Source organism: Lepidochelys kempii, chromosome 6, assembly GCF_965140285.1.
Source record: "Lepidochelys kempii isolate rLepKem1 chromosome 6, rLepKem1.hap1, whole genome shotgun sequence".
NCBI classification, from domain to species: Eukaryota; Metazoa; Chordata; order Testudines; family Cheloniidae; genus Lepidochelys; species Lepidochelys kempii.
Window position 1 is genome coordinate 11,122,789 of NC_136385.1, and position 20,666 is coordinate 11,143,454.

The 20,666-nt window shown below is 45.4% G+C and overlaps 1 protein-coding gene across 6 annotated transcripts in view; it reads right to left on the reverse strand.

Moving 5' to 3' along the window:
* Positions 1 to 20,666, reverse strand: part of LOC140913636 (E3 ubiquitin-protein ligase rnf213-alpha) — a 175,638-nt gene that overhangs the window by 8,411 nt on the left and 146,561 nt on the right. For all 6 annotated transcript variants that reach the window (XM_073350365.2, XM_073350364.2, XM_073350366.2 and 3 more), the window contains 11 exons: positions 20,589 to 20,623; positions 18,133 to 18,227; positions 17,700 to 17,850; positions 17,337 to 17,502; positions 16,707 to 16,798; positions 15,509 to 15,757; positions 10,994 to 11,135; positions 8,685 to 8,768; positions 7,859 to 8,027; positions 3,120 to 3,315; positions 1,543 to 1,620 (listed from right to left, as the gene is read on the reverse strand). In XM_073350365.2, coding sequence (XP_073206466.2) covers positions 1,543 to 1,620; positions 3,120 to 3,315; positions 7,859 to 8,027; positions 8,685 to 8,768; positions 10,994 to 11,135; positions 15,509 to 15,757; positions 16,707 to 16,798; positions 17,337 to 17,502; positions 17,700 to 17,850; positions 18,133 to 18,227; positions 20,589 to 20,623 — 1,457 coding nt within the window. The remainder of the gene's footprint in view (positions 1 to 1,542; positions 1,621 to 3,119; positions 3,316 to 7,858; positions 8,028 to 8,684; positions 8,769 to 10,993; positions 11,136 to 15,508; positions 15,758 to 16,706; positions 16,799 to 17,336; positions 17,503 to 17,699; positions 17,851 to 18,132; positions 18,228 to 20,588; positions 20,624 to 20,666) is intronic.

Sequence of the window (20,666 nt, forward strand, 5' to 3'; positions counted from 1 at the left end):
TCACTGTTAAAAATGTTACTTCATTTCCTGTCTAACTTCAACTTCCAGCCACAAGATCACAGTTTACCTTTGTCTACTAGATTGAAAAGCCCTTTATTATCAAGTATTTGTTCCCCATGTTGGTACTTAGACTGTGATCAAGTCACCTCATCGTTAAGATGTGTTAATAATGCCGTGTTAATAATACACAAATACTTTCATGACGTATTTTATCTCATTCTGATAGTTAAGATTGTAAAGTTAGGTGACCCTCTAAGCAAAACTCCTATAGAATGTAAGTGCTATACGTTTGATGATTTTGCTATATAATTCAAGTGAGAATTCTATTCCTGCTTGGCATTCTAGGGGAAGGTGACAAAAACTATAGAAAGGATAGGAGTACTTGTGGCACCTTAGAGACTAACAAATTTATTTGAGCATAAGCTTTCGTGAGCTACAGCTCACTTCATCGGATGCATTCAGTGGAAAAAGGATATAATTCTCTATGAAACTGGAAAGATTTAGAGACCAGTTTCTATGGAATCACACTACAGAGACCTTTGGTTTCATCAGTACTAAATTCTATGGGACTTTACCAGAAGGGAACATGGGTATTGCCAGACGGGATCAATGCCAGGTCCGTCTAGTACAGTCACCTGTCTCTGACAACACGCAATAGCAGATGCCACAGAGGAAGGCATAGGAAATGCCCTCCCGCCCCAGATGGAAAATAATCTGCTCCCATGCTAGACCCCATCTGATCTCTGATAGTAAGAGACCGGCTCACACCCTAGAGTGGGAGGTTTAAAAATTTTTGTCATCACTAATTATTGCTAACTGTGGATATTTCTGTGATCTACAGAAATGTCCAATCATTTCTTGCTAACTTCTTGGCCTCAGTGACTTCTTGTGGCAATGAGTTCCACAGAATAGCCACATATTGTGTGGAAAAGTATGTCCTTTGATCAGTTTTAAATTTGCCACCTTTTAATTTAATTGAAAATCCTGTTTTTCCTGTGTCATGAGACAGGGAGAACAAACAGCCCTCAAGTCACCCTTCTCTAAATAATTATTTTATAATGGGAATTCTTTCAAAATGTGTTTGAACCAATAATGAGAGCATTACATCAGCGTAATTCAGGAGTAAAATCAGGGCAGTCAATGGAATAAAACTGTTGTGTAGCTGGCATACGAGGGAAGAGAACCAGCCCCCCTGACTCCAAGTGGCCAAGGAACTGTACAAAAATGTGCTTCTTAGTGGCTAAAGCTAGACCTTGATGGGCCACTTGGCTCATCATAGGCCTGATTCTGGCCTACTCTACGGCCGCTTTGTGCTGCTCCAATGTCTCAAGCTGAGCACTCAAATCCTGGAGGCACCCAGAAATGACTGGAGTGTTTAGAGAATGGTGCCCTTAATGGATGAGTGGACATACTGTAGGTTTGGGATATTTACTCAACCTTCTGACCCTATAGTGGCTATGAAAGCTATTTACAGTGGGGGAAAGAGAGAGGATTATCTGAGTCTGAAGCTGCGGGAAAACCCAGGGTTGTTTTTGATCTCACCTGGCGCGGTTGTTCTTTAACGTTATCTTTCGTGGAGTACAGAGTCTTCACATTGTTCAGCGTAATGGACGGAGTTGTCTGAAAATGAAAATGTTAGTGATTAATAACTGGTTTATGAAGTACAGCATTGTTCAGTACAGAAAAAAACCTGAAGCACACTCCAAGGGTTAAAGCATAATTTTCAAAATGCACCTAAGGGATTTAGGAGCCTATAGCCCATTTTGAAAAGTGTCTTAGGCTCTTAAGGCTGGATTTTTAAAAGTGCCCAATGTGATTTTAAAAAATCATCTATTGAAATCAATGGGAGTTCAGGCTAAAGTGTTCAGAATTGCCTAAGTGATTTTGGAATGTAAGAACCATTTTCAAAGATGATTTAGTCACTTGGGTGCCCAAATCCCATTGTTTTGCCGTGGGACTTAGGCATCTAACCTGCTCAGGTGCTTTTGAAAATTCCAATAGGCCCCTAGATGCCTAAATAATTTCAAAAAAGGAGGAGTCCGGTGGCACCTTAAAGACTAACAGATTTATTTGGGCATAAGCTTTCATGGGTAAAAAATCTAAAGAAAAACCTTGCATCTGAAGAAGTGGGTTTTTTACCCACGAAAGTTTATGTCCAAATAAATCTGTCTTTAAGATGCCACTGGACTACTCGTTGTTTCTGTGGATACAGACTAACACAGCTACCCCTCTGATAAATAATTTAAAAAATCTGGCCCCTAGGAGCCCAAGTCTCATTGCAAGTCAATGGGATTTAGACTCCTAAGCAGACCTGGGAGGGAAATGGTTTTGCTATCCTGAGAGAATTTGAGAGTTCAAAAACTTCTCTCTTACAAATTGATATGGGAACTCAAAATCTTGAAAATTTTCACAAACAGAAAAATGTTTTGGTTTGGGTCAATTGAAATGTTTTGTTTTGATAATTTCAAAAATGTTTAATTTTGATTTTGACTTTTTACTTTTATTTTTAAAATTTAAACTAATAAATAACTCTAATTTCAAAACACACAATTGTTTCAAACCAGAAATCAAATGAGGAAATGAGATGTTTTGATATTTTCAAAACATTTCTCCAATTTTCTTTTTTATTTAAACGAACAATTTGTCAAAATCAGCATGTTCCCATGGGAAGTTTTGGTCCTGATGAATTGGCATTTTCCAACAACAACAAAACTGCGTCAGCAAATTCCCAACCAGCTCTGCTCCTATGTCCCTTGTGAAAATGGGTCCTAGGCTCCTAAGTCACTTAGGCATGTTTGAATATTTTAACCTAAGTCTAAACACAGTGGGGCTGATTTGCCAATGCACTACCCCCAATTTACATCAATGTAACCCCACTGCAATCAATGGAGCTAAACAGGTGTAAATCTGGAAAAGGCCATAGTGGATCAGGTCTTTCACCGGTCATCACCATTCTACCTATGCGTTCTGAATTGTTTGTGGTTTGCACCCATTTTGTTCAGGTGTGAATGACTCCACACAGGTGCCAGGCAGCAGAGCAGCAAGCACTGAGAGTAAAATCCTGGCTGCACTGAAGTCTATGGCAAAGCACCGCCTCCATGATTTCATCCTGAACTCACCTGGGCTTTCACGACAGGCTTCCCGCTGATGAATCGGTGAATCGCTTGCCCCTGCAGAGTCAGAAAGTTATAGTGGGTGGTCTTGGTTCCATCTTCCTCGAGCACATACTGGAAGTTCAACAGCGCCATGGTGATCAAGTCGCTCTCAGTAACACTTAACACAGAGGCGTGCTTCACCTCTTCCGCTGAAACAGACCTGGAGAAAAGGGAAGAATAACATGAGGGGTCTTCTTCTTTACTGCCAAAAAAAATCTAAGATGGAACAAGCCCTGGTGGGCCATTTAGCACATCTCTCCAGCCTTACGCTCAGTTGCCAACTCTTGGGAGTCTCATGCTATTTGTGGTTCCAGCTCCTGGAGTCATGGGAGAAAAGCAACTCCCATTTTAAAAAAAGGCACGTTTCCCACTCTGGTAGCTGCAGGGAAAAGCTTGAAATCTTGACCCTGAGAGGAAAATAAAAGCACCTCCATCTTTATTATTGTTGACCCTTTGACCCAAGAAATTAGCCAGCATTTAGGGCCTTGTGGGATTGTTTCCATTAAGAGGAGAAATGGATGATACAGGTCAGGTATTTCTTTGGTGCAACCCTATTTATTTACAGAATGCACATGAAGTCCTGGTTCCCTGAACACAGCAGAAACATACAAGCAGGAGGCAGGTCCCTGGCTCACCATTTCCAGTCTGGAGGCTCTCTGTCTCTGCCATGTCTCTGGACCATGCTCACCACCACTTCTCTCGTTTTCTGCTGGCTTTTTTTCCCCTGTCTTTCTTCTTCTCACACATACACACAGTGTGAGAAACAATCCACTAGCCTTTTACATTTGCAGTCAGTCTCAGGGAAACCCCTCATCCAACATGGCTTACTCTCTGATTGGCCTTAGAATCATAGAATCATAGAATATCAGGGTTGGAAGGGACCTCAGGAAGTCATCTAGTCCAACCCCCTGCTCAAAAGCAGGACCCATACCCAATTAAATCATCCCAGCCAGGGCTTTGTCAAGCCTGACCTTAAAAACTTCTAAGGAAGGAGATTCCACCACCTCCCTAGGCAACGCATTCCAGTGTTTCACCACCCTCCTAGTGAAAAAGTTTTTCCTAATATCCAACCTAAACCTCCCCCACTGCAACTTGAGACCATTACTCCTTGTCCTGTCCTCTTCCACCACTGAGAATAGTCTAGAACCATCCTCTCTGGAACTACCTCTCAGGTAGTTGAAAGCAGCTATCAAATCCCCCCTCATTCTTCTCTTCTGCAGACTAAACAATCCCAGTTCCCTCGGCCTCTCCTCATAACTCATGTGTTCCAGTCCCCTAATCATTTTTGTTGCCCTTCGCTGGACTCTCTCCAATTTATCCACATCCTTCTTGAAGTGTGGGGCCCAAAACTGGACACAGTACTCCAGATGAGGCCTCACCAATGTCGAATAGAGGGGGACGATCACGTCCCTCGATCTGCTCGCTATGCCCCTACTTATACATCCCAAAATGCCACTGGCCTTCTTGGGAACAAGGGCACACTGCTGGCTCATATCCAGCTTCTCGTCCACTGTCACCCCTAGGTCCTTTTCCGCAGAACTGCTGCCTAGCCATTCGTTCCCTAGTCTGTAGCTGTGCATTGGGTTCTTCCGTCCTAAGTGCAGGACCCTGCACTTATCCTTATTGAACCTCATCAGATTTCTTTTGGCCCAATCCTCCAATTTGTCTAGGTCCCTCTGTATCCTATCCCTGCCCTCCAGCGTATCTACCACTCCTCCCAGTTTAGTATCATCCGCAAATTTGCTGAGAGTGCAATCCACACCATCCTCCAGATCATTTATGAAGATATTGAACAAAACCGGCCCCAGGACCGTCCCCTGGGGCACTCCACTTGACACCGGCTGCCACCTAGACATGTGGCCTAGTGCCTGGGGTGGTGTCTTCTATTGTTTCCATGTATCATTATACACAGGGGTAGTAAACCGCTCCTTCCATTCAGCCTGAAATAAAGGTGCTCCCTACAGTCATCAGCTTTAAGGAAGTCTGTGATTGTCTGTAGATCAAAGATCTGCTTGATGGCACCTTCTAGCATAACAGTATTTTTAAAAAATCTTGTGACTTTTGAGGAATCTTGTGATTTCTGGGGGGTGGACTCATGTTCTTTTTCATGCTTGGCAGAGCTGCTGACAGTGAGCCAAACGCTACTCTCCGTCACATCAGCGCAGTAGCTCCACGGGAGTCGGTGGAGGAAGAGCCCAAAGCTGCTCTTAATGATGCACTGCTAGGCTGATGTTCTTGCCACGTGCGGAAACAGCACTGGCTGGCTGTGTCGCTTGCTGAGTGAAAAAAGCCCTTGGCTTATATTAATACCTGTACACAGAGAAAATCACCGGTACTAAAGGGCTCTTTAATCTAGCAGGGAACAAAAACCAATGGCTAGAAGCTGAAGCCTGAGAAATTCAAATTGGAAATAAGGCACCAACTGTTGACAGTGAAGGTGACTAACCCTGGGATAAACTGCCAAGGGAAGTGGGGGATTTTCCATCCCTTGGTGGCTTCCAGTCCAGATGGGATGCCTTTCTGAAAGATACTTTAGCCAAACACAAATTGTTGGTCTTAGAGCTTGTAACTGGCTGATACTAATGGCCTGTGCTATACAGGAACTCAGACTAGATGATCCAAGAGTCCCTTCTGTCTTTAAACTCTGAACATGAACCTTCGCGACGTTTACCCTGACAGCACAACACCCCGTCAGTTTGGCCAACCCCACACATGCTGGGCTCCAACAATCATGCAGCTGGCTTAAGATTTAAAGACTATTATGTTCTGAGGCATTTCTATTCACCTCCTGGAGTTGGCAGACTTGGGGACCACATTTCCAGGCTTTTCCCCACAGCCACAAAGGCCAGAAATGGACAGGGAAGCGAGACTGGCAGTAAAACAGGGTGAGTTGGCAGCACAGTCATCCAGAGAGATGAGACAAGGGGAAAGCAAAGAGAGACTATGCAATCTCCAGCACTGAGCACCTTCGCTGTGTGAGCTAAAGGATCAAAGGTCAGCTTTACAACGGTCTTTGGGCACCTACAGATGCAGATAATAAGAAGTAATAACCTCTAGCTCTTAGAACTAAGTACCATTATCCCCATTTTACAGTTAGGAAGACTGAGGCACAGAGGAAGGCAATGGACTCACCCAACATGCCCCAGCAGAGCCAGGATTAGAACCCAGGTCTTCTGTGTCCACTAGCCTATAGTACCTCCCATTGCAACTATTGAAAACAATGGGAGTTTGGAGCCTAATCTGCCTTGGCACTTTGGAAAAATCCCACGAGGTGCCTCTTTGCACCTTCAGGTGCCTAAACACCGTTGTAAATCCCTAAGAATATGGCCCTAAGAGTTTCAACCTGCCCTGTTAAAGCCAGTGGAAGTTTTGCTCTTGTGGTTGTACCAGCTGAACTGAAATCAAGCGCTCCTTGAGCTGAAATCGGTTTTAAAAAATCAATGTAGTCGCACTGGTGCAAACCCCTGTGTGGATGCTCTTATATCCGTTTGCAGCTGTAGTATATCGGTTGAGCTAGCGTGTTCTACCAATAGATTTTGTACCAGTTTAACTATTTTTTGGGTTGTGCGAGATTTTTTTTTTTGCTAAATAGATTAATTGGTTCAACCCCTAGCCGGGTGCAGCTGCACTGGTATAAAGACGCTTACACTACTATAACTTGGAGTCCAGTGGCACCTTAAAGACTAACAGATTTATTTGGGCATAAGTTTATACCCAAATCAATCTGTTAGTCTTTAAGGTGCCACTGGACTCCTCCTTGTTTTTGTGGATACAGATTAACATGGCTACCCCTCTGATACCTGTCACCACTATAACTTATTACCCCAAATTTATGGGAAAACTACACTGCTGTCAACATCTTCATACTGGTACAGCTGCGATCACACTCTGGATTATATGCCGCTGAATGTCTGTGGCATGCCCAGGTTGGCTGTAAAAAGGCAGTTCCCTGTTGGGACCATAAGTATCTTGCTGTGCTCCTCAGTCCGTCCTTATAGTAACATGACAAGTTACCCTGGGGTCAGAATGGAGTCATCCCTTGATTGCTGTAGGGTCAGGGTTGGATTCGGATCTCAGCTACCCTAAGGTAAGTCTGGGACCAGGGTGCTGGGTGCTGAAAGCTATTGGACAAACCTGTAAACCCTGTATAGAATGGAAACCACTTTAAGCCAAAAGAAAAGGAGTACTTGTGGCACCTTAGAGACTAACCAATTTATTTGAGCATGAGCTTTCGTGAGCTACAGCTCACTTTTGTAGCTCACGAAAGCTCATGCTCAAATAAATTGGTTAGTCTCTAAGGTGCAAATTGGTTAGTCTCTAAGGTGCCACAAGTACTCCTTTTCTTTTTGCGAATACAGACTAACCCGGCTGTTACTCTGAAACCTGTCACTTTAAGCCAGGGGTGCTACAGGACCCCCTGCACCCCTAGTTCCAGCACCCCTGTCTGGGACACTAAAATAAGACCAAATCAACTTTACACGCCACCTGAGCACACCTTGGTACAGCTTCACCCTAACTGCCTCATTGCACAAGGTCGCAAGAGTTATGTTTTCTTCTTGGAGAAGTCTGGCCTGGCTCTCACACAGATGGCTGAAATGAGATGAGACTCAGGATCTATGTTTTAAGCTGAATAGTTGATTTATGGGTAACTAAAGTTACCTAGTCAGAGTGGTTCACCTCTAGGGGCGAGGATTGAAAGATACCTTTGCTTTTCCTTAGTGAGTTGAGCAGCGGTGTCAATGCAGCTGTTCTGGAGCTGTATTAAGAACCTCGTAACAATGGAAGTTATGGATGGAGTGGTTGGCAGGAGGTCCAGTATGGCAGTGTCAGCGTTGATCTCCTTGCACCACAGTTCCTCAGGGATATTGATTTCTGTAACAAAGCAAAGAATCTTTCACACTGTGTGCACGGAATCACAGGAACCAGGGGATCAAGTGGCAGGGGAGAAAGAAAATGGTTTTCACAAAATTATTCTCCACATTTTCCATGCCGTCTTTTTGTCAAAATTTCAAACTGAATCTAAATAAATAAACAAAATTCAACCAACTGGCTGGAAAAAAACCCAGCAAGTGTTTTATGAAAAAATAAGTTGTGAAAAACTTGCAACAGTTAGAAAAAAATTAAAAGTCACCCCCACTTCTAGCTAGCAATTTCCATATGCAAAAATGCTCAGTTAGCTTACACAACTGGGCAACCTGACTATCACTGCCCTTTCAGTACGCAGCTCCCTTCCTCACCAACCCTGCAAAGATTTACATCCATGCTGAGCTTTAGACATTTCGAGTAGCCCCAGTGAAGTCAGTGGAACCACTCAGAGTATGTTAAGGATGTTCATGTCTTTGCAGGATAGGGGGTAATTTGGGACCAGCTGCGTGTCAGGGAATACTTGGTAATTACTCTGGAGTAGACTCATACTCAGCTTCACAACTGAATCGTTTGTTTGTTACATGATAGAAAAATATCTAGAAAGTAGAGTAAGGAAAGTAAAGTAGAGTAAAGGAAAGTAAAATACCATGAAAGTCAAAATACCTGAGCTTCTGAGGCTTGATCTTATATTGCTCCAGACTTTCCGAACAGTTTGTATGGCTCTTTTGAAAGTCAAACGCTGATCATCTGAAGTTGGAAGAGAACATGGCATTTATCAACATATGTTTTCCAGGAAAAAGAAACAGTTTCCCTCTTGCAAAAATACTTCTCATAGTAAAAAGACTAATTGAAATGTTAACATACCTTGCAACATTAAAAAAGATTTACCAACAGGTATGAGGTAACATTTTGAAAAGTGCCTATGTTTTTTGGGAGCCTGACATTGATTTTTGAGAGATTTAGGCACTGAAGGCTAGATCCACAAAGGGATTTAGGCACCTAATTGTCATTTTGTGCACCTGAAGCCAAAATTTAGATATTTAAAATCACCACTCAGCTGCCACTTAACTCTGCAGTTGCTTAAACTCCCACTGGTAAAGTCCGCTAGGTGCCTAAATGTCTGCTAGGCGGCATGTACACAACCTTCAAAATCCTGACGCCACCCAAGCCCCAGCAGGGTTCATGGGAGGTCACCGATCCACTCGGCACTGCGGAGGCCTCAGCTGGATACTGTGTCCAGTTCTGGGCACCACACATGAGCGAAGATGTGGACAAACTGGAGCGAGTCCAGAGGGGAGCAACAGAAATGATAAAAGGTTTAGAGAACCTGACCTAGGAGGAACCTGGGCATGTTTAGACATGAGAAAAGAAGACTGAAGGGGGGGACCCGATAACAGTCTCCAGATATGTTAGGGGCCGTTATAAAGAGGACAGAGATCGAGTGTTCTCCATGAAGACAGGACAAGAAGTAATGGGTTTAATCTGCAGCAAGGGAGATTTAGGTTACACATTCCATACATTCTGGAATAGGCTTCCAAGGGAGGTTGTAAAATCTCCATTATTGGGGTGGGGTTTTTTTAGGAACATGCTGGACAAACACCTGTCAGAAATAATCTAGGTTTACTCGATCCTGGACTTGACGACGTCTCGAGGTCCCTTCCAGCCCTACATTTCTATGAGTCTATGAACTAGACATCTCTCCACCTATCTCATCTGCAGAAGCCCAACCCAGTAAGCATTCTCAGAGGCCTGCTTTCAAGACAGAGCTGAGACAGAAGAGGTAGTGATGGTGCCCTTGTATCAGTGGTTAGAGCACTCTCCCTGGAAAACCCCCATCTATCTTACTTAGAGCTGGGACTAGAACCCAGGGTCCCTAGGATTGCAAGTGAGTGACCTAACCACTGGACTATTGGGTATTCTGGGCTAGCATCCTCTCAATCTCTCCTGTTGAACCTGCTTCACTTTGTATAAACTACTTAAATATTAGCTGGAGCAGGGGGACTGGAGCCGGGCTCTCCCAGGTGGGTAACCTAATCACCAGGCTACAAAGCCGTTCTCTCTCTGGCCCAATCAGGGTAAGTATTAAGCTGTGGATTCCCTTAAGCAGCCTGGTGTGTAGCTGTCAGGCATTGCAATGCTGACTTTAAGTCCCCTTTGCGGATCTAGCCCTGAGAAGATCAAGGCCAGGTCTACACTTGGAGCACTTTGCCGGCGTGGCTATACCAGTATCCTGTTCCAGCAAAGCGCTCCTAGTGTGGACACCGCGTACAGCAGCCAAAGCACTTTTGCCGGTTTGGCTTATTCCTGCCTCCCTGAGCAAAATAAGTGGTCCTGGCAAAAGCACAGTGCAGCTGGTAGAACTGTCTCTGCACTAGGAGCTTTTGCCATCAAGCTCCATCAATCACAAAATTGCACCTCATCACACCTGACCAGCCTGGCCATGCTGTCAAATGTCTGTACTGTGGACCTGCCCACCGTCTTATGGAAAGCCAGTGGCTCTTAGCATTTTGATTGATTGCTCTCATTGGCTTCTTTGACTGGTGTTTATAATTTGCAAATAATTGCAGAACTGCAGGTGTTCTCTTTGATCCTGCTCCAAAGCCCACTGCAGCAAATGGGAGTTTTTCCCTTGATCTCTACACTGTCTGGCTCAAGCCCCAGGCATGTCAGTATTATCCCTTGTACAGAGACCATGCCTAGCTCAGCCATGAAGTTCCTTGGGTTCTTTATGGATGCTCAAGAAATAGGGTCATACAGATTCTTGGGCGCATTGAGGCTGACAGAGGTTGTCCCCACAATGCAAAGCTGCCCTAAAGCCACAAGAAGATCCCTGCAGCACTGAGGACTCCACAGGTTTATAAGGCCAGCGCACAGTAATGATTCACACCAGCTGGAGATTTGGCCCCACTGACTCCAACACAACTGTTCCAAGGGTGGATTTGGTACCATAACCCTAGAAGTATGACGTGTACCTGAGAGGTCATCCCGTTCCAAGAACTTTCTCACAGAAAGCCTTTCACCTTCATGGATATCGCCGTTTTGGAAAAAGTGGATCAGAGAGCACTGCAGAGCGAGAATTTCGGGCAGGTGCTGCACGTGTCGGATGTGCTGGTGCTGTAAGAGAAAAGTAGCCACCTCTTTAACGTGATGTCTGTGTTCAGTGGGAGAGAAAAGAGGTTACTGGGAAGGGCGTCGTGTGGTTTTGATGTTCCTGCAAACTTCATGGTTATGTGGGTATCTGGCTGCTTTGCATTACTGGAGCAGTGCAAAACAGCAGGCGGGGACCAGTCCATCTGGCTCAAAGCCCCTTTGGACTTTTTAATAGTAACCTACTTTACCCCTACAGTTCTCTATTGGACCCTAGGAAAGCTATACAAAGATCCTGCTACCTGCCAACCCCCTGGCGTTTCATACTGGTCATTGCTAGTACACCTGTTGTAATACAAACTCAAAATTGTCCATAGGCAAGCACTGCAATCAAATAAAGCTGCCTGACTGGAATGGAAGTAGCAGATCACACCTGCCTTGTTTCTTTGGGCCAGATTAAGAGGTGTAAACATAATGGTGTAAATTAACCCCCTTGTGAGGATAGCTGTCCTATTTCTTTACATGTGTAGCAGGAAGCCTGTTAGAAGGGGAGGAGTTTAAAGTAGGAAAAAATGGTGGTTTTTTAGAGTCAGCTAAAATGTATTAAGTGCTGTTCATAAGACATGTGAAACCTGCCTACACTAGGTTTTTTCCTAGTCTGGACAAAGAACATTAGGATTAGAGAGAGACAGCGGGCTACAGGGAAACTGTGAGTTTCTTTATTCTAGTATTCTTTATGCTGGTAATAGCTCATCGTAAGTGAGTGTGTATGATCACACAGAACATGAAAAAATGGGTGTTTATATAAATCTCCTCACTGTATTTTCCACTGAATGCATCCGATGAAGTGAGCTGTAGCTCATGAAAGCTTATGCTCAAATAAATTGGTTAGTCTCTAAGGTGCCACAAGTCCTCCTGTTCTTTTTGTGAATACAGACTAACACGGCTGCTACTCTGAAACCTTTTATTCTAATAAAGTTCCTTGTTCAGTGTGTGAAGAAAACAGCCATTGTCACATGACTCACTTGCACGTTGGTCAGTGCATAATTTACGGGCATAATTTAAACCTGTATGTTCATGTTTAAATACAGACATGATGGGAAACCTAGCATAATTATCTCCTGTCTTTAAATCAAGACCTCAGTCTCTTTCTAAAATATCCATTCTAGGTCACCCAGAAAACACTGGGTGAGGGTCTCTGGCCTGGGTTACACAGGAGGCCAGACTATAGACAATTATAACAGCCCCTTCTGGCCTCAAAATCGACAAATACTAGATTTTTTCTTTTACCTGGAATATCGCTTCATTACGGTGGAACAATGAGTTCAGGGGGGCGAATGCCAGGGAGGGAGAAGAGCTACTGAAGCTGAAGGACAATGTTGGCACAAGAACAAATGGAGATAAACTGGCCAAGAATAAATGTAGGCTGGAAACCGTCAGAGGAGGGAGGGTCTGGAACAACCTCCCAGAAGGAGTGGAGCCCAACACTAACTGGGTTTTAAGATGGAGTTTCATAGAATAATAGAAGATTAGGGTTGGAAGAGACCTCAGGAGGCTATCTAGTCCAACCCTCTGCTCAAAGCAGAACAAACACCAACTAAATAATCCCAACCAGGGCTTTGTCAAGGCGGGCCTTTAAAACCTCTAAGGATGGAGATTCCACCACCTCCCTAGGTAACTCATTCCAGTGCTTCACCACCCTCCTAGTGAAATAGTGTTTCCTAATATCCAACCTAGACCTTCCCCACTGCAACTTGAGACCATTGCTCCTTGTTCTGTCATCTGCCACCACTGAGAAGAGTCGAGCTCCATCCTCTTTGGAACCTCCCTTCAGGTAGTTGAAGACTGCTAGCAAATCCCCCCTCACTCTTCTCTTCTGCAGACTAAATAAGCTCAGTTCCCTTAGCCTCTCCTCGTAAGTCTGTGCCCCTGCCCCCTGATCATTCTCATTGCTCTCCGCTGGACTCTTTTCAATTTGTCCACATGCTTTGTGTAGTGGGGGGCCCAAAACTGGATGCAGTACTCCAGATGTGGCCTCACCATGCCGAATAGAGGGGAATAATCACTTCCCTTGATCTGCTGGCAATGCTCCTACTAATGCAGCCCAATATGCCATTAGCCTTCTTGGCAACAAGGGCATACTGTTGACTCATATCTGTCTTCTCATCCACTGTAATCCCCAGGTCCTTTTCTGAAGAACTGCTGCTTAGCCAGTTGGTCCCCAGCCTGTAGCGGTGCATGGGATTCTTCCGTCCTAAGTGCAGGACTCTGCACTTGTCCTTATTGAACCCCATCAGATTTCTTTTGGCCCACTCCTCCAATTTGTCTGGGTCACTCTGGACCCTATCCCTACCCTCCAGCTACCTCTCTCTCCAGCTTAAACAACAAGAAGTCCGGTGGCACCTTAAAGACTATACCATCATAGGACCCAACCACATCAGCCACACCAACAGGGGCTCATTCACCTGCACATCTACCAATGTGATAGATGCCATCATGTGCCAGCAATGCCCCTCTGCCACGTACACTGGCCAAACTGGACAGTCTCTACCTTAAAGAATAAATGGACACAAATCAGACATCAGGAATGGTAACATACAAAAGCCAGTAGGAGAACACTTCAATCTCCCTGGACACTCAGTAACAGATTTAAAAGTAGCCATCCTTCAACAAAAAAACATCAAAAACAAACTTCAAAGAAACTGCAGGCTGCAAATCATTTGCAAACTTAACACCATTAATTTGGGCTTGAATACGGACTGGGAGTGGCTGGCTCACTTCAGAAGCAATTTTCCCTCTCTTTGTATTGACACTTCCTCGTCAACTATTGGGAGTGGGCCACATCCACCCCGACTGAACTGGCCTTGTCAACACTGGTTCTGCACTTGTAAGGTAACTCCCTTCTTTTCATGTTCCTGTATATTCGTGCCTGTATCTGTAATTTCCACTCCATGCGTCTGATGAAGGGGGCTTTTTGCCCAGGAAAGCTTATTCCCAAATAAATGCGTTAGTCTTTAAGGTGCCACTGGACTCCTCGTTGTTTTTACGGATACAGACTAACACAGCTACCCCTCTGATACTTGCCCCCAGCTTAGTGTCATCTGCAAACTTGCTGAGGGTGCAATTCATTCCATCATCCAGATCATTAATAAAGATGCTGAAAAAAAACCAGCCCCAGGACCGACACTTGGGCACTCCACTTGATACCGGCTGCCAACTAGACATCGAGCCGTTGATCACTGCCCGTTGAGCCCAACAATCTAGCCAGCTTTCTATCCATCTTATAGTCCATTCATCCAATACATTCTTTTTTAACTTGCTGGCAAGAATACTGTGGAAGACCATATCAAAAGCTTTGCTAAAGTCAAGGTATATCACGTCCACTGCTTTCCCCATATCCACAGAGCCAGTTATCTCATCATTGATAAGCTATGAAGAAGTTTCTATGATGAACAACAGCAGGGGACTGGACACGATGACCCGGGAGTATATTTTTAACAATGAGAGTAATTAACCATTGGAATAATTTACCAAGGGTCATGGGGGAGTCTCGATCACTGACCACTTTAAAATCAAGATTGGATGTCTTTCTAAAAGCTCTGCTCTAGGAATTATTTTGGGGGCAGTTTTTTGCCTATGTTAGACAGGAGGTCAAACTAGATGGTCCCTTCTGGCCTTGGAATCTATGAGCTCCCTTCTAGTCCTAATGTTCCTATTACTCTAACTTTATAAATGAGTATTGTTATGAGCTGGGTGAAACCTTATTACGGGCGGAGTTAAAACCCTACTGAGATTGATAGGTGTGAACTCACCCTTCAGTTAACATAACTGTAAGTAAAAGCTCCAGCTAAGACAAAAGACATGTGTGAACCGGCCCAGGAGCTTTTGACTGAGTATTATTTTGGGTAGCTGTGTTTGTTTGTGGGAAGAGAGATCACAGAGGGCCTCCTGTTGACGTCGGGCGCATCTATACTGAAGTGCTACAGCGGCACAGCATTGTAGTGTAGACGAGCTCACAGAAACAGACAAGAACAGACAGAGAAGGAGGGAGCAGCTGCAAGCCAGTGGCAGAAACCTGGGAAGAGGTCAGGTGCAGGCTCTAAGATTGCTCCTGGTCCTGTGAGCAACAAAAGCTGTTTCCTGCTAGTTGATTCCCCCTGTGTTCAGAGAGACAGGACTTTGTATATTCTTTGTAAATGAACAAAACTGCAGTAAAGAAAATACCAGACTCCATCAATTTCTACTTCCAACTGGAACATCCACAAGGCCCCAAACTTTGACTAGCCTGTTGGGCTGAAAAAGGGTTACAATGTATTCACATCTGTGCGTGTGTGTGTGTTTGCTGTTCTAACGCATGTGCCGTTTGTGTGTACACATTAGTTCAAATCATCCCAGAGCACCTTGGACAGTAGTTCCAGGAGCACAGGGAACTGGTCTGCTCCATTTTCTTGTTGCACCAGATGGGTCAGGCGTTGGAGTGTCATCCTCTGTTCAAATCTCCACATGCAGGGCATGTTGATCAGCCAGCAGCTCGGCAGGTGGCTGAAAGGCGGGGACTGGCCATAGGCTACTTTCAGGAGAACATTTGAACTGTGAGCTCCCTCCTCTACGATCTGCTGCTTTGCAGAAGCAAGTTTCTGCTCCAGCACCTGTGGAAGTGAGATGTCAGTTAGCAATCGAGTCTTGTTATAAAGGGGCCAGCTCAGGGTTAAGGCACAAGACTAGAGATCTGGGTTCAATTCTTGGCTCTGCCACCGACTCCCTGTGTGATCTCTGAGAAGCTATTTCATGACTCTGTGTCTCCATTTCTCATCTGTAAAAAGGGACAATCATCCTGCCCTTGTCCATTTAGACTGTGAGCCCTTTGGGGCAGGGACTGTCTTTCACTGTGTGTCTGTGCAGCACCCAGCTAGGGATGATGGAAGCTCCCTAGGAGTGGGGGGGCCACCGGCCCCCAAAACATAGCCCCATCCTAACCCCTTCTCCCCAAGGACTTGGACCCCTGCTCTTCTCCTCCCCCTCCCCACTGTTGCTCGCCCTTATTGCTGGTAAAAAGTCGGAGGGCCATGGCTCCCTGGCCCCCATGCCCAGCACAAAGAGACTCTTTGTGTGTGTCTGTGAATTGCCTGGCAAAATGGGGCCCTGATCTTTGTTTAAGCCAACAGGCCCTACTGTGATGATAATAATAATAATAATAATAATAATTAATAATAATGAAATGCCAACAGAACTCTTGGAAATACAGAGTGGCAGGCCGTTTAATACCAGGTTTGTAGACACTCAAACACACAGGGTTTTCCTCTCTAGTACGCTGAACACAATGAACAAGTTTTGCATTGGAAAAGCGAGCTAGGCTTAATATAGTCTATGTTGTTCTATCAGGTTCTTATAACGCGCCCATCACTGTGGCACCTGAACACCAAGGGGTTCTTTGGAGGCAAAAAAATGGCATTTTAGAAATGTTTTGTGTGACTTCTGGTTTCATATTGTGGCATGGAAGTCTCAGGTGGGCTTTTTCTGGCTCTCTCTCTTACCCTGAGTAAACAGCTAGTTATATTTGTGATATTTACCATGTATAGAAAACCAGTCCTCACATACCTGGAAGAACGACTGAGTTACGGCTTTTAAGCAGCTTTCCCATTGTACTCTGTCTGCTTTTTCATGCATAAATTTAATAGTCATGTTTGTGTCTGTAAGAAATATACAATTACACGTAAGCTTTCATCATTTAACATAAAATAACGAGCAGATCTAAAGTAGAGGAGTTGCAGTAAATATTGTCGTTCAAAATAGTGAAATGAATTACAATGTTACCAGGCAACTGGATTCTTGAGTCATAAGATATAGGAACACATTAAAATATTAGCCAGTTAAAAATCAGTTTATTGATAGATTCATAGACTGTAAGGCCAGAAGAGAGCGTTATGATCATCTAGTCCTACCTCCTGCATAACACTGGCCATAGAACCTCACCCAGTGATTTCTACACCATGGCCATCACCTCTGTCTGAGCTATAGCAGACTTTTAGAAAGAAATATCAATTCTTAATGTCAAGGCTCCAAGTGCTGGGGAATCCACCTCATCCCTACATGAGCTGTCCTGATGGATCATGCCCCTCTCGGTTAAACATTTTGAACCTAATTTTAGTCTGAATTTGTCATAAATACAGCAGCAAAAAACAAAACAAAAGAAAAAATAACAGCCCCTAAAACGAGGCGTTCCTTTACCTGCTGTGCTGTCGAGGATGTATCTGAGGAAGAGGTGGACTGTCATTGTTGCATCGTCTATGTTTCCACTTAGTGACTCTGCGAGGAACTGGATGTCTTTTTCAAGGTGGTCACAAAAGAACTTTTCTGCGTCCTGGGGCTTCACTTTCATTAGCTCCAAAATGGACTAGAAGGCAAAGTATTTCCATAGCTTAGCTCTGAGGAAGCATTTCCCCTCTTAATTGTACAGACACCTCCACAAAGGCAATGTATAAGTCAGACAAAATTACCATTACAATTTATAGCCTGTTAGTGGTGTGTAACACTGATCAGTTACTGCAGACAGACAGACAGATGTTTTGCCGGGGGCATTTGTTTTCCCACCTGTCTATCGGTAAAAGTCCCCAGTAGCATTGAAGAATGGAGCAGTGCTCTGGCGATGGAGACTGAGGCTGCAGGCAGATCCCTCTCGGTCTCATTGTTCCGTGAGGACGGACTCCCCAGCACGTAGCCTCTCTCTGTTTTATCCTTCGTGCTGTATTAAGAAACCACAATTTATCTGACAGTCAGAGGTCAGACTTTTCTCCCAAACCGTGTACTTTTTGGTGTTTCACCCAAATCAGTTCACAACTATAGTGACCGTGGAGTCACACTGGGGTGGGGAAAATGATTGGAATTTTGAACTTTCAATGAAATTTCCCCTAAAATTGGCACCTATAGTTCACCCCAGTAGACAATTCCCAGACAGCTGTGTGGGTTTACGTTGACACAGTCTCATTCATTCCTTTTACATTACATGCAATGACTTTAAACTTACACATCTACTTCCTCAAATCCCTTCACCGGTTTGTGATCAGTCCCACCGACCTCGGAGCCACACACACATTTCATAATCTCCATGGGCAGTCCGCACTGTTGTCACAGGGATAAGGCCAGCTTTAGTCATTTTTTAAAGAATCAGCAATGCAACAATTGTACAATGGATTGCTCAGCTGCTAGCCAGACAGCATCACTCTGCAGCGGAGCAAGAAACAGACGTTGCACAAACCACTGGAGGCAGAAATGTTCAAAACAGTGAACAGGAAAGACAGTGAGTGTGCAATATACTGGCTTTGTGTGTAGGATCATGTTTCTCAGACTAGCCTAGTGGAGTTAGGGCTTGTCTACACAGCCCCTCAGTGCACGGGAGGTTGGGGTGTGAATGTACACGCACCAACTGTCTGCATGGCACCTGCTCCAGCACATGCTAGTGAATCAGCAGGACATCCAAGTGCAAGACGGAACTTTTAGTGCACAAGAGGCAGCAGCGTCCACACAGTGACAATGTGCAGGACAGTGTGCTGTAGTTCACACCCCGGCTTGCCGCACACACAAATGGACACGTAGACAAGCCCCCAGGCTCCCCAAACACACTGAAATTCGGGGGGGAGGGGGCAGCTCCCTTTGAGTGTATACAGCTGTGGTCTCACCAAATGTACGCAGAATGAGCATGACTGCTAGTGGCAAGGCAAAACCAGATCGGTCACTGTTGAAAACCATGTTGCTAGAACAGAGGAGGAGGATTAGGTGCAGGGTACTCAGACCTGCACTTGGGAAGGCCCAGATCCACCAGGGTACTTTGTGGCTAAGTCCCAATTTCAGGCATCACTGTGAGCCCCAAAACTCCTGCTCAGCTACCAACTAACCCTGTAGACATCTACACTCACTCCACGCCTCTGTTTTCAGGGTACAAGTTCCCTCAGTGCTAAGGCTTCTGCCTCTGGGCATGTGCACTGCTGCCCCACTCTTGGTGTCCAAATACTGATCTCTTGCCTCAGCTCCAGAGCAACCCATGAACTGGGGGAAGACAGGAAAAGGAGCCCGTTGAAAACCTAGCCAGAGGAGGAGGATCCTTCATACCTTTCAGGCCAGTGGTTAGAGCACTCACCCCAGGAAATCCAGGTTTAAATACTCCCTTGGCCCAAAGGATTTAAACTAGGGGCTCCCACCTCCCAGAAGGGAGCCGTAGACACTGAGCTATGGGAAATTCTGATGGGGCTTCCTCAATCTCTCCTTGTGATGCTGTTCCGCTGAGGCTAAACAATGAGTCATTGGAACAAGGGGACTGGTCCTCCACCTCCCTAATCACCGGACTGCAGACTCCTTCTCACCACCACTACCTCCTCCTCCTCCTCCTCCGGTTGTTTTGTGTGGAGTGACACAGGCTTCATACAGATGCAGCTTTGGATATGATGAAACTCTAGTGTCACAGGAAAGTAGCTTGAATGTACAGCAGTGAAAATCTCAATCTTTGTGCAGAGTGACACAGAAATGACTTAGGTGCCTACGCCCCTTTGGATCACTGAGCAGAGCTAGGTGCTTCCCTGCAGCCTGGACCAAGGAGTGGGGAAGGGCTTAGCACATACCCCACTGATCAGCATCTCCCACTGGCTGGCTTACGCAGCTCCTCGCCTGGCATGCTGGCTTGGTGTGTCACACTGTCCGGTGCCTGTCTCTGCCCAGGCATTGTACAGGGAGCTGGGTGCCTAACTCGGGCTCTGTGGATCCCACTGCTGCTCCAGCGCTTTTCTAAGCGACTAAAAGTTAGGTGTTGCCACGTGCAGCGTCACAACGTCCAACCCCTTTGTGAATCTGAGCCTAAGGCATTTTCAGGGCAAAAGCAACTAACTTTACAAATACCACATGTTTTGCTCTTATAGGCCATGCCATGGAACACTTTATCTTCAGTAACTGTCTCCACAGACCCATCTACACATGTAGCCCACGCTTACCAGTGTGGGGCCCTGCCCAGCTCTAGCGATGGCTGGGCCGTACATAGAGGTTGATGAGCCTGCTACAGCCTGGGCTAAGAGAGGTGGGTCTTTCGGCTCAGGCAGGAAAGACTTGTGCTCTTAGCTCTGGAGGAGGCAGGTTCAGCCCCCACCCAGGGGCTCTACCACCCTTACAGGGGTGCCCCAGGAAGGGGCTACATGTGGATACAGCTCCGGATAGGATACTCTCGAATCACAGGAGACTAGCTTGGGGATGCACAGCAGTGAAAAGCTCAAGCCCAGACACTACGTCAGCCCTAACGTGAAGATTTAGGTGCAATTTAAGTGCATGTTTTTAAGTAGGGAGATCAGGTTAGGAGTCAGCTTGGGCCTCTGGATCCTTGTGTCAATGGCAAGTAGCCCTGTCCCAAGAAATCCTACACGTACATCCCAGAGACACAGAGACGCAGCACGAGGCTGAAGATACACCCCCAACAAACAACAGCTACGAAGAGACACTTACAGCTCGAATGGGCCAGTGCTGCCCGCATCGGCATCCTGTGTGAGAGAGAGAATCAGACCAGTCAGCTACTGGTACAGT